A 13,250-nucleotide genomic window follows, 5' to 3' on the forward strand; every position below is an offset into this window, starting at 1 on the left:
TATGAATTTCATCTCCTTGATAAAAATGAGAGCCCTCAGGAAAACTATCTCCTTATTTACACTAAAGGTGATACAATAGTATTTAAAGTTTTACAGCAACATCAAATATGTCGCAAAGAGAAAGTACACTCGTATTACCCACTGTGTTACTCGACCGTTGTTTTTCCCTCTCGTGTTCAACATGCCCAAGGAGGCCGTAGCCCTCTGCATAACTTACACTTGGATCCCAGATGCATCAGGCGCTTCGCTAAAATTACTCTGTTCCTGGGAAATGCTTGTTTTGCAGTTCCTTCAGAGAAAACCCAGCCTGACACATGACTGTCAGAAGAGGAAGTTTCGCCAGACTAAAACCATTCAATGATTGCATTTTATTTAAAGAACGCAAGGATGGCTCTGCTGAATTGAACCAAAAGTCTTTTCAGCCTGATACTTGTCTCCAGCACTGACCACTAAATGGTCCTGCCTATGCTTTTACCCTCGTCGCTTTATTTATATGAGGCTTCAGATGGACAGAGTTAAGCCACAGGACCTCCTCATGGATCTCCTCAAGGAAACTCAGCAACTGAAGGCCTATCTGGTATTTCTGGGCAGCATCCACCACCTCCCACGTGCCTTCAGAGGTGGAGGGTTCTGCCAGCAGCTTGCAATGACACTTCCCCTGATGCTTCCCACACTTGAAACTTCTAATCTTCTGGCTCTCCTCCCTGTTTCCTTTCCTTTTCCTGCTCCCCAGATTTATTTCATCTAAGAAGGGTCTTTAAAGTTGTCTGAGAGTAGGCTTACAGCCATCCCTCCCGGAGGACCAAGAGGAACAGCAACAGTAAATCATGCTCAGGCAAAGACCATAAAAATAAAATAAAGGCAAACATAGCAATACCTTCCCCATTAATAAACGTTACTAGCTTCATAATATTTATACTGGAGCAGAAACAGCTTGTTGATTATACCATTGCCACTCTGCGGCTCTGCAGCAACAGAATGAGGAATTAGTATCAGCATCCTGGGAATTCTTTAGCCTCCTAAAGTTTTTGCTTAAATCCTAAGTTCTGCTTGGTAGCCCTGTTGGCAAGTGTGATTCATGAATCCTCCCAACCATTTACCCCTGGAGTCACCTCATCTCTCTCGTGCTACAACAGCAAAGCTGAGTGTTTATCACGTTCCACAGAATGAGGTGTCTGCTCTGGTAACAATTCCATTATTCCCGCTGAGTCCTTGATTTATTCTAGCTATTATTCTAATTATTTTCTCCGACCACCTGCTACGTGAGGCACTGCGAATCGGTCTTAACTGTTTTGCTTGCATTTGCCAACAATAAGTAGCTGTGCGCCCGCGTGTGCGTGTACGCTACCTGACACTTGTGGCACAACGACATGGGTGGTGGGAGGAAGCAGAGCATACTGCCCTCCCTGTAGCGTTTTCCCGTGTGTGGAACGGGGTGAAGAGACCTGAAGTTGAAAGGAAATCCTCTGAGGCTGTAAAAGACTCAATAGCAAGGGGAGAGGCATGATGGGGGAAGGAGCACGACATAACTGGGCCATAAAACTAGTATATCCACCCTGAAAAAAGGAACTGTACTAATCTTTCATCCCTCATGATGAAGGCAGGCAAAAAGCCAGTCACATGCCACTGACTGTAAAAAAGAATATATACATATAACAAAAGATCTAATATACTCACTCCAATCAATAAAGTTTGGAATAATTATTAATCAGCTCTCCAGAAGAACAGTTGCTATACACACACAACTTTGAAAACCTAGTTACACTTGCAAAAGAGGAACCGACGGGCATCCTAGCTGCTGGATGGAAGTAGCAGGAAGCACTTTGGAATCAATAGGTCATAAGGGACAGAAGCAGCGTTAGTCTTGAAACCGTAATTACTTGTTCGGTTTGAAGAAGCACCCAGTATTTTTAGTATGCGGTCAGCACAATCAGCAAGTTATTATCTTCCCAGGAGAAGCCCCTGTATTTAATATATCAACTGGTAATGAAGGCAAGGTGCTTAGATCTCCTTCTGAAGTCATTTAGGTTCTTTTTTTGTCCTACCATTCCCTGGTCTGAAAGGCACGTGGCTAGAAAGGAGGTCAGTATCACAACGAATAAAGTTCTTTTCTCCAAGCTTATTTAGAACCACTGCAAAAGCAAAAATTGAGAAGGATCCTTGATAAGGCATAGGTGTCTTTGTCCCAAAAAGTCAGAGGTATCTTAGAGGAAGATTGTATTTTTTTTTGTGAACGAGGAGGATACTGCATAAAAGAGCACTAGGCTGCTCGTGAACAGCTTAGTACTGTTGTAAGAACCCAACAGATGCTCTCCACTTCGTTCCTCTCTTCGCTCTCACATTATTTTTATGCAGTAGAAATGTCTAAATATTTACCAGCACAGACCAACATTTATACAGCACAACATACAAATAAATTGCTTTAATAACTCGAGACCATGATATAAGATTTTAAGGTAGGAAACAGAGAATGGACTATCTAGCTGAATCCCTGGGAAAGACGGAATTACTGTCTGCTGAACACTTGTATTATGTCCACCAGTGCAGGGCTCTGGGAAAAAAAAACAAACCACAGAGGGCTGTTTTTACCCTCTATTCTCTCCTATTTCAGACAAAAGATCTTTTAAAAATAAATCATAAAGCACCTAAAATAGGATGAGAAAGGCAGAGGAGAAGGTAAAAGGAAGAAGATAGCTGTCTCATTTACCATCCCATCTTGAAACATGTCACAGTGATCCACAACCTCTCCACTCTCATTCCCTGCAGCTCCAGTTTCTGAAGCATACTGTGATCACTGAGCCGGGCATCAACTCTGCAGCTGCCTCTTTCACAGGGGTCTTCACGTGCTGTCCGACTGCGGTGGGGACCCTGTGCACCTCTCTAACGCGGGCGTTTTAATTCCTTCTTCTCTCCTTTCCCACACTCCCTTCTCTTTAAAACAAACCAGGTATAATTCTTCTCCACATTGATATGATCTATCACCTCTTCCGTACCAGCCCGCCTCTCCAACTTCCATTTCTCTTCCTCACTCTGCAGCATTCCCATTACTTCTTTAGGGCTTCATCCTCCACACTGATTACTCATCCTCCAACTCCTCAGCTGTATGTTCACTGGCATCAAAACTTAATTCGATCTGCGAGCTCCGCTTCAAATTTCTGAACTCATTAACAGGACTGTCACTTGAGCTGGTCTTTACCCTCTCTGTGTTCTTCAATTCCCTTCTCTTAAACTACCACCTGGTTTTCTTTTTCCCCTGCTCAGCATTTCTCTTTCCTGGCCCTCCAACCAGCCTTTTTGCCAATTCCAGGCCTTCAGAAAAAAAAAATTCTGATCTTATCTTAACCTTTCCTTTTCTAAATTGAAAAATGTCTTAATCCTCTTTGGGCCTCATTCTCATCTACTCTTGCTTTTCTCATCCTTCCCCATCACAACGTGCAAATTCCTTCCTGCCGTGTCCCAGAGCTGGCCCGCCATCAACAATGGTTTTCCCAGCTCCTAAAGTCAAGGGACTTCTCTGGCAGAAATAGTCTAACAAGTTGACCTCCTCTGCCCAGTTTTTTCCTTCTCCTGTTTTTCTATGCTCAACTATTTTCCCAGCTTTCTTTTAATCCCCTCTCTCACAATTCCAGCCTTTTCACCACATTCTGGTCTCTTCTTTCTGAAAACTTTGCCCTCTGCCTCTTCTATTTCTGCAAAAATTGTCATTAATAAATGGACAAAATACAGCATGGCACTACCCTTCCCCTAACAAGCAAGGGAGCCTGCTGGCCTGCCAAAACTGGAGTTATACCTTTTAAACAGACTCCCTAAATCTCCTGCAATGAAACAGGAGCAACTCCAGACCCAACAGTGGAAAAGCCTTAGCCGTTTATCATGAATAAGCAGCAAAGAATAATAATCACCAAATACTTTCTATGGAAGCTTGTAATTTTGCCTTAAATAATTCCTCCCTCTTCAGTTTTACATCTTGCAAATACTTTAGATTACCGTCTCTTCTCTTCTGGGTCTTACCCAAGGTTAGCTCTTTAAATCTTGTAGTCGGTATTGCTATTCTTCCACCACAAATATTCTCCAGCTTAGTATTTCTTCAGTAACGACAGGCCCATAAAGAACCCAGCACTACGGCTGCACCTTCATGAGACACTGAGAAAGAGACTCAGGTTTTGCCGTACCCTGCATCACAAGTAATTATATGAAAACACAGATAACGTGATGACCACTTCTATCTCCTTCAGCATTATAAGAAAATAAGCCAGAAGCAACAGAGTCTGGGGCAGGAATTTTGACCACGTGCACATCACTTTGCCCCTGCCTCTCACTTTGTCACACGAACGTAGTATTTGCTGAGTACTATGACATTGTTTCTGAAGAGCTCAAGGAATTCGGCACAAAACCCCTTACAAAAAGTACCTACCGCAGTTTTCAAAATTTCCTTCACGTACCGTACAGCTGTGTTTTCGATTGCTTCTTTCTAGACATGCCTGTTCACACCCTACCAAGACAAACCGCTGCTTTCTGCCTGTACTCCTAACCAATATATCCCATCGCATTGATAGCTTCTTAGTGCCAGAAAGCACCTAGTCTGACCTTGCACAGAAATACACCCGATTCCTGTATCCTGATGGCAATTTCTACCCTATTTTAAAAAGATGATCAATTTTGACTTTAAAAGAAATTAAATAATGAAAAAAATCTACCACGCTACCAAAGTGGTTAGTTCCCTATGCTGTTTACCAGTTGCTCTTTTCTCATTTCAGTTTCTCTAGAAATAACTTTATATTTTCTTCCACATCATTGATAAAGACGTTGAATAGCACTGAGCCAAGAACAGAGATGCGATATAATACACCTATACACTTTACTTTGCAATTAATTACCTTCGAGAGACTATGCTTTTAGCTTTGAATCATGTAGTATTCTAAATCCAAGGAAAAAAACCACCTTGGAAAAAGCAAGAGCCCTGGTTAATATCGGAAGAGCTATATTCCACAGAGACACGAGTGACTCAGTCTTTCATGAGGCAAGGATATAATTTTCTGGATGAAGTAGTTCAACAAATCTTTCTCACCCTCCACCTTCAAAAACAAATTTTAAATTATTTGTCCTTAAGAAACAATTCTGGCCTGGATCGTAACTAATAGCTGAGCTAAGAAAGAGAAGCAGCATTAGATGACAAAGCTGGAACACACTAGAAACTCCCTGTTATTTTAAGCCATACTCACAACAAACTGGTCCATGTCCCTCTCGAGCCCCATGTTTGGTAGATCAGGCATCATGTGCGCCACCACTTTAAACCCAGCGTCCTTGGCTAAGTGAAAAGACTCACACACAGCCTTCACGGTGTGACCCCTGGGAAGAGAGAAAAGAGAGTCAGGATCACACAGAAAGACATATTTTGGGATGTTTAATTGAGATCATTCTCTAGGTAGTGAGAAAGGTTGAGTTTCATTATCAGTTTATCACCACCCAAGACTCCGAACACGGATGCTAATGAAGTAAACTGCACTAGGGGCTAAAAGTAGCCCAGTTTGCTGCTACTTTAGCAGGTGAATCCTACCAGGGCTACAGCCATTCAAATCACAGCCTGAGAAACTTTCGAAAGCTGCTGAAATTCCATTTGGAAAGCAATGGCACAAGTTGATGCCACAGCACAAGCCACGACACACTGCACTGAAGACTGTGTATAATCAAAATGAAGCATAACCAGCAACAGAAGGGCAAAAGGAGAAGAAGGGGCTACAGAAAACCAGCCACCTAGCGAATCATCCTGCAACATGCTTGCCGAACTCTCAAGTACTCCCTTTAGAGAAACACAAACTCTTCTAAACTTCTGAGAGGTGCCAAACCTCTGAAACATAGCCTGGATTGGGACTTTTGAAGGATTTCTTGTTCTTCTCCACTGACATCAAACCAAACTAACTCCGGCTTGCTTGGAGAGAGTGGGAGCACAAGTGACTGCAGGAACAAAGGTTGACTCTCGCATAACTCATTAGCCTCAAGCAAACTCCTCCCTTCCTCCACCTCCACAGCTCAGGAGCAGCCTTTTGCCTCCACAACAGCAATCATTATCACTACAAACAGCTACTAGGAGGTCCCTATCACCTGAGATCAGTCTTCCCATAAAGTCCTTACTCTTGCTCTTTCCCCTCTGGGAGGGCTCTTCCACTACTGGCTTGACATTTCCATCTTCTCAGCACCTGCTACCTTCTTCCCTCTCCAATCCCAGTTTTCCTCCCGTCACACTTTCACACCAGTTCACCCTGTCTTTTGGAATTCTTTGGCAACAGATGAGCTCAGCAGGTGACTCTTGTCCTCAACAGTCCTTTGGATGAAGAATTAACGCCATCTGGGCATCTCTACAAAGGCATGCCTTCTACCGAGACCCAACATTAACCAGACAGCTACTTCCCTTGTTTTAAGGACCTCTTCCTTCTTCTCTGCTGGAAGACTCTGCCTCTGTTAAAACCTTACATGTAGTTTTATGACTATAGTTTTATTTACGATTTTTTTCAGAAGTATTACAGTGTTTTTCTGAGACTGTTCAAGGACAGTATTACTCAAGACCTTGAGTACCCTGAGGGGAGTGAATGGAGACTTGCTTCATGAATAAAAATTATTTTCTTATTAGAAGTGGAATTTAAGCTGCATCAATAACTTGATTATTTGATGCCTAGATCTGTTCTTGAATATTTTTCTGCCTCACAGCCACCAAAAGCACTCAAAAACCTCACTAATGACTTATGGAACATAATAGAAAGTAATTTCCAAACAGTTAGCCTAATTGGTTGTAATCTGACATTTTGCTACAAGCAAAATATTAAAAGTTTAAAGCCAAAACACAGCCCCCACAAAGTAGCAGAAGAACAGAAGCAAAATGAGGTCATTTCAAAAGAAAGAGAAACTTGAATCACCCTTCACTAAAAGTATATTCCAATTTGTTGTCGGAAAAAGTTAGAGGGAGATATCTGAGTGAACAGCCTGCGTTTTCCCTGCTCTGGGACAGCCTGCAGCAAGGCCTTTTAGGAATTCTGCAAGCAGCTTTCAAAAATACAATCCCATACAGGATTACTTCTGAGCAAAAGCAAGTCAGTAACATAGTCCTTCATTCTCCTTCTGATTCATTAGCAGGAAAGCAAGGGTTCATTAGCAAATGTACGAGCCAGAAGTGGCACGCTGCTTTGAATGATTTATGGTACCAGTTCTGATGTGACAGACAAAACCGGAGGAAGACCAAAAATGACTGAAGGGATGGCTGAGTGGGGTTTTACCATCCCACCTCAGGATGGGACACCTTTAAAAGATTTGAGGTGAAAAAAAAGTTTTAAAAACTGAAGAGAAATTAATGTTAGATTTACAGTGTGTCAGAATCAACCATTAATGAATACATCTAGTCCAAGAGTGAGATTTAGCTACATTCCTAGGTAGGGATCTTTTCATTTGGAAAGCTCTGACATCTAGAGGAGGAAAGCACCACCTATAAATATTAGCTCTTAACTCGTGGACCACTCAATAAATGGTTCTTCCCATCTACTGAGACCCGGAGCCTGACCGTTTCATAGCAGTGACACCTGGCACTTCCATGAACCAGCAATACTGCAGCTAAACCTGCAGGAGGAAACTCATTTTGGATTCTTTAAGCCTCTAAAAGAAAACGTCCAACGTTTTCAGTTTTGCACTACTGCCTTTAAGGTAGGTATTAACAGAAATGTGCTTTGCTTATTGAACCATAATCTCTCTGTCATTACGTATGATTATGGTTATTAAACATCCTTGGTAGGCGACTGGAATACGCAGTAAGAATGAAGGCAAGTTGTACGAGTATCAGAAGTGAAAAAACAACAAGAAAAAAATCACTTTCAAAATCTGAATAGAATTATGAGACTTGCAATAAAAAAAGAGAGAGACTGGCTTACTTGCGTGTAAGGGATGAGATGAACAACGTATCACGCACTGTCCTACGCAGGACAACCATTCTTTTAGCCGTAGGTCCAGTATGACAAGGAATAAATCACAGGCCTCTTGTGAATTTATTTTGTGATCCCTGGAGATACTGTATGCCTAGAATGACTGTGGTTAATCTATCAACAGGTGTTGTTTCTGGCTATGCCTCACCCTCTGTACTTGCCAACGTCATCTCTCCTCTCCAATATTCAGCAGTAAAAAAGGTATCTGGTGTAGAGAACGTGCTGTTTGCTGGTAAAGTACCTCCAGTAGATTATACTGCATTGCATATACTCAAGCCTGTAGATTATGAATTATGTAGGACAAGAACTATGAGATCTCTCTGGGCACATGTTCTGCTTCACAAAACTGCATTTATGAAGAAATTAAAAAAAGGAAGATATGTACAATACAGGAAAAGAATGTGATTTAAAAATAAAACATCACAAATAACCCCATTTTCTCAAGCCATGCTCTACAGAGTATCACAAAGAAATCCATGAAGCCACTGCGGTTTATTATTTTTTCTTAACAGACATACGGCCACACAAGCAAGGAAACGAGCTAAATGTTTCAACATTCAATGTTAAACAGGTGTTCAAGCAAACAAGTCACAACACGCAGCTCAAGAGCATTCCAGAAAGCACAGAGCGAGCAGCCATGCTCAGCTTCGCACCGAAGCTTTCTTCTCACCTGTTGGTGTCCCTGGCCACGTCCTCGTACACGCTCTGCACTCCAATCTCCAGCCTTGTACAGCCGTAGGACAACATGTCGCTTAAATGCCGCTTCAGGCAGTAATCCGGTCTGGTCTCTATTGTTATCCCGATACATTTTGTCAGGCTTCTTTCTGAATACCTGCAAAAATCCCCATCCTCTATTACAACTGTGAAGTTGTCACACGGACTTCAGAAGAGTTTCCAACATCTTCCAGGTGAGAGTTTCTACATCACTACCAGAATTAAAATCCAGGTTAAAAACCTCAAATATCCCAGCAGAGAGGGAACCCTCAACCTTGTTGCAATGCATGGATGAAAGCTACACAGATATACGCACTAATACAAGTCTGGGGTTTGCTTTGTATAGAAGAGCCCTGGACTGCAGCAGCCTTGCAGGGCTTTGTTAAACAGGCCCTGGCACAGGCTGCCCAGAGAGGTGGGGGAGTCACCGTCCCTGGGGGGGTTCAAACACCGTGCAGCCGTGGCACTTGGGGCCATGGTTTAGGAGGCCTGAGGGTGTTGGGTTGGGGTTTGACTTGATGATCCTAGAGGTCTTTTCCAACCTTAAAGATTGAATCATAGAATCATGGATTCTAGCCTATGATTCTAAACAGTTGTTGTTAGGAAGATGCTCCCAGACCAGACTGAGCCTCCAGTACTCATCATCTGGAAACTAAGCCTGGGCAAAAGTCAGGGCAGGCAATGACAACCACGTTCAGCTTTGGGGCCAAACCGAAGGCAGTTTGAGCGCTCACTCCCGCTCAGACCCTGATAATGATACAGGACCTCATGTTAGGGAGAGTTTGGTGTAGTCGGTACATTTTCATTTGATTCCCATGGTCTACAGATAAATTGCAGGGACTGGGACAAGATCCAGCTGCGTTCTCACAAGAAAACATACAAGATTGTCTATGAAAAATTCCACAAATCACCTCCCTTCGTGAGCAAGTGGCACGCTTCAACTTCGCTGAAGTCTAATGCTGAAACAAAATTAATTGTTAACCTTTTCCCCCTCCTCTCCCATTTATCACTGGATGTCTAACAGAGACTAATTATTCCAGCTAGTACAAAAATCCTCTACTGATGACAAATGGTAAGTTACTGACCTATGAGAGAGTAAAGCAGAAGGAAAAAAGGAATCGAAAGCAGTCTTGAACCAAAGCTCACAAAAGGAAACCATCGATCAGCATACTCTCCAGCATCACCAGCAAGGATAATATTCCTTTCCATGTATGAACCATTTCACTTGACCATCTTTCCTGCAGAATACGGCGGTTGTATAACAAAGGACTGCAGCACAGGAGAAAAGATTTACAGCAGGAAGAAGGAAACTACTTCTTTTGAAACCACTTGGAACTGCAGAGAATCTGGATAATTCCCAAACCAGAATGTGGGCAGGATTAACAACTACTGTTTCAGAGGAATATCGGTCTCTTTAATGGCTTCAAATGATGAAGATCTCAGTACTAATATGAAATGTTGCTGAAAAGAGGACACCTTGAGTAAGAGAGAGATGTTGTGCTGATACCTGAAAGAATGCTGCTCGCCAAAGCCACAAGGATGACTAACTGCAGCTCTTTATTAGGTGTTCTATAAAGATTCATCATCTGATTTCCAGCTCCAGATAGCTGCAAATTTCTGAATCAAAATAAAGCTCCAGAGCCTTTCTTAGCGCATGATGGGCATCCAATTTTACCAAACCGCCCCCTCCCCCTTCCACCCTCCCCCAAGAAAACCAAACCAAACAAAAAAAAATCCAGAAAAAAAACCCCAAGGGGGCTCAGACTCACAAGCAAAAATATTAACTCCCTTCAAACTGTTAAAGCCTAAGATATATAAAGACCAAGATATTTGCGGGACAGACTGTAATGGCTGTCAAAATAAGCATCTTTAAAAAAAGCCCAACAAAAACCACGTAAAGCATTTCAGAGTTTGTGGCTCACTAATCTGACAGACTAACGGAACAATTGTTTATCACGTCAGGGAAAACATTGCCAACGTGTGATTCATTAACATCAGGCTGAAAAACTCTCATTTTTAAAGACGTGATTTGCAAGAATTAAAGAAATTTTAGCTAAGAGGGGGAGAAAAAAGTCACCAGATAGCTCACCCACCAACACCAGAGGGTACGTGCTCAAATTAAGCACCTGCAATCATGGCTAGAAATACTATAAGTAATTGTATCCCCCTGCCAAGCAAATTTATGGTCAAGATTTAAAATGCTGCATAGAACAAACACCAACAGACCCTAAACTGTTACACCTACTAGGGCACCAATGGGATTTCAGTATGGTGTCATGGCTGGTAAAATTCTCTTTTCAGCGTAGAGCTGGGCAAGACAAGCGTGTCTTAATGATAACCAGAAAAGCAAAACAAAGACAAACCCAAAACAGATAAAGTAACAAAGGCGACGTTTCCAAGAAAAGTCACAAGCCTCATCAGATCACCATCTTCTGTAAGACTCAGGCATTTGCAACCCGAGCCACAAGTCCTCCAGGTCTCCCCAACAGCCCCAAAGACTTCTAGTGAGTAAACAGAGCGCAGTCTCATACTCTTCTATTTTACTAACATAAAATAAAAGCTTGAATCACGTGGTCCATATTTAAAGCCTACAGATCCTTTTCAACTAATTGAAAAAGAGAAAGAAGTGTGTGATAGCCAACCTTCCACGGAAGGCGATTTTGGCAACACATCTCCATCATTTCCTGAACAAAGGAAGAGAAATTTGACTTTTCTTCTGCCTTTTCTCAACTTTTAAACTTTAAACACTCATTTGGATGGTCAATATTTTTCCTATTTGCAAAACGAGCAACTCTATTTCATTTGAAACCTATTACTGAAACTGAGGACAGGCACAAATTGTAAGACTGTAAGGTAAGACACCAAACAGTATCAGAAGTGGACATGAATTAAAAGTTTTACTAGATTTACATAACCTGTCATTTTATGGAAAGAGTTATCAAACAGCACCCAGAAAAGCTGTACTGATCATCATAAACCAGCACAAAGCTGTATTATGCAAAGTTAATTTTTTAATTTCTTAAAAATGAATCTGTCGGTGCTCAACATTTAGTTCCATCATTTCCCTATGCACCATCCGCACCTCCTTCGCTGACCGAGTCAATGGTGAGCTGCGAGAGAGAGCTTGGAGACCTGAAAAAGGCAGTAAATACTCCATAAAAGGTTATCTACCAAATATTGGACTGATATCAAGAAAGACAATTTTTTTTGTTAATCAAATTGGCAAGATCTCTTATTTAAAAGCACAGGCAGAATCCAAGACAGATATTTACCAGCGAACAGAAAAAAAGAAAAGACAAACTGATGTATGTTTAAGAGTAACCCTTCTTTTTAGTGAAGAAAGCTTTTGGATTTTGTTTTTAAGAAGTATATCTTTGAAATCTGATAGTGATTTGCAGGTCTGAAGTCAGATTTTGTTATTGATCAGTGATTTATGTAACAATTTCTAATAGACTGGCTATTTCAAGACCGACTTTACTCATCTCCTACTTTCAGCGCCCAGGTTTCATCGTAACTGCCCACCGGAAAAAAGGTGGCTTCCCCCATCTCTAAGCAGGTTGGGTAGGCACATTTTTGCCCTGGCAAATCCATGCTGAATCCTCCCGGCCACCTTCCCAGCTATGGAAGCAGCTTCCACAAAGACATGTTCCATAATGTTCTTGGGGACCAAGGCGAGGCTTACCAGCCTGTAGTTCTCCTCTCACCCTCTTAAAGACAGGACCAATGTTTTCAGTCACTGGGGACCTCTCAGTTGTCATGATCTCTTCAAGGTGAGACAGAGCTACCCCTCCCACCCCCTTCCACAGACTTGCGTGTGTCCAATTTGCTGGTCCTGTCCAATGCAATCCTCTGCCATGGGCACTACCTCTCACCCCAAATCGCCACGAGCAAGAGCAGATCTCGCAAATAAAGACTGAGGCAAAGAAACACTGCGTAACTCAGCCTTTTTTTGTGTCCTTCATCACAGAGTTCCCTGCCTCATCCAGCAGCAGACCCACATTTCTTTTGACTTCATTTGCTGGCAAGCAGAATCACAGAAGGCAGGGGTTGGAAGGGACCTCTGGAGCTCATCCCGTCCCACCCCCTGCTTGAGCAGGCACCCCCAGAGCAGGGGCACAGGGCCGCGTCCAGGCGGGGGGTGAATGTCTCCAGGGAAGGGACCCCACAGCCTCTCTGGGCAGCCTGTGCCCCTGCTCTGGCACCCGCACAGGGAAGGGGTTTGTCCTCATGTTCAGGTGGAACTTCCCATGTTCCAGCTTGTGCCCGTGGCCCCTTGGCCTGGCGTTGGGCACCACTGAAAAGAGCCCGGCCCCATCCTCCTGACACCCACCCTTCAGATATTTATAGGCACTGATGAGACCCCCCTCAGCCTTCTCTTCTCCTGGCTGAACAGACCCAGGTCTCTCAGCCTTTCCTCACGAGGGAGATGCTCCAGCCCCTGATCCCCTTGGCAGCTCTGCGCTGGCCTTGCTCCAGCAGTTCCCTGCCCTTCTTGAACTGGGGGGCCCAGAACTGGCCGCAGCCCCGCAGCTGTGGCCTCACTGGGGCAGAGCAGAGGGGGAGGAGAACCTC

General features: G+C 43.1%; 1 protein-coding gene across 1 annotated transcript in view; it reads right to left on the minus strand.

Annotated features, from left to right (window-relative positions):
* ELP3 (elongator acetyltransferase complex subunit 3) overlaps nt 1-13,250 on the minus strand; it is a 100,444-nt gene that overhangs the window by 56,140 nt on the left and 31,054 nt on the right. The window contains exons 8-9 of the mRNA XM_075086477.1: nt 8,635-8,796; nt 5,223-5,349 (exon numbers count right to left, since the gene is read on the minus strand). Of these exons, the coding sequence (XP_074942578.1) occupies nt 5,223-5,349; nt 8,635-8,796 (289 nt within the window). The remainder of the gene's footprint in view (nt 1-5,222; nt 5,350-8,634; nt 8,797-13,250) is intronic.

This window comes from Phalacrocorax aristotelis, chromosome 3, assembly GCF_949628215.1.
Source record: "Phalacrocorax aristotelis chromosome 3, bGulAri2.1, whole genome shotgun sequence".
NCBI lineage: Eukaryota > Metazoa > Chordata > Aves > Suliformes > Phalacrocoracidae > Phalacrocorax > Phalacrocorax aristotelis.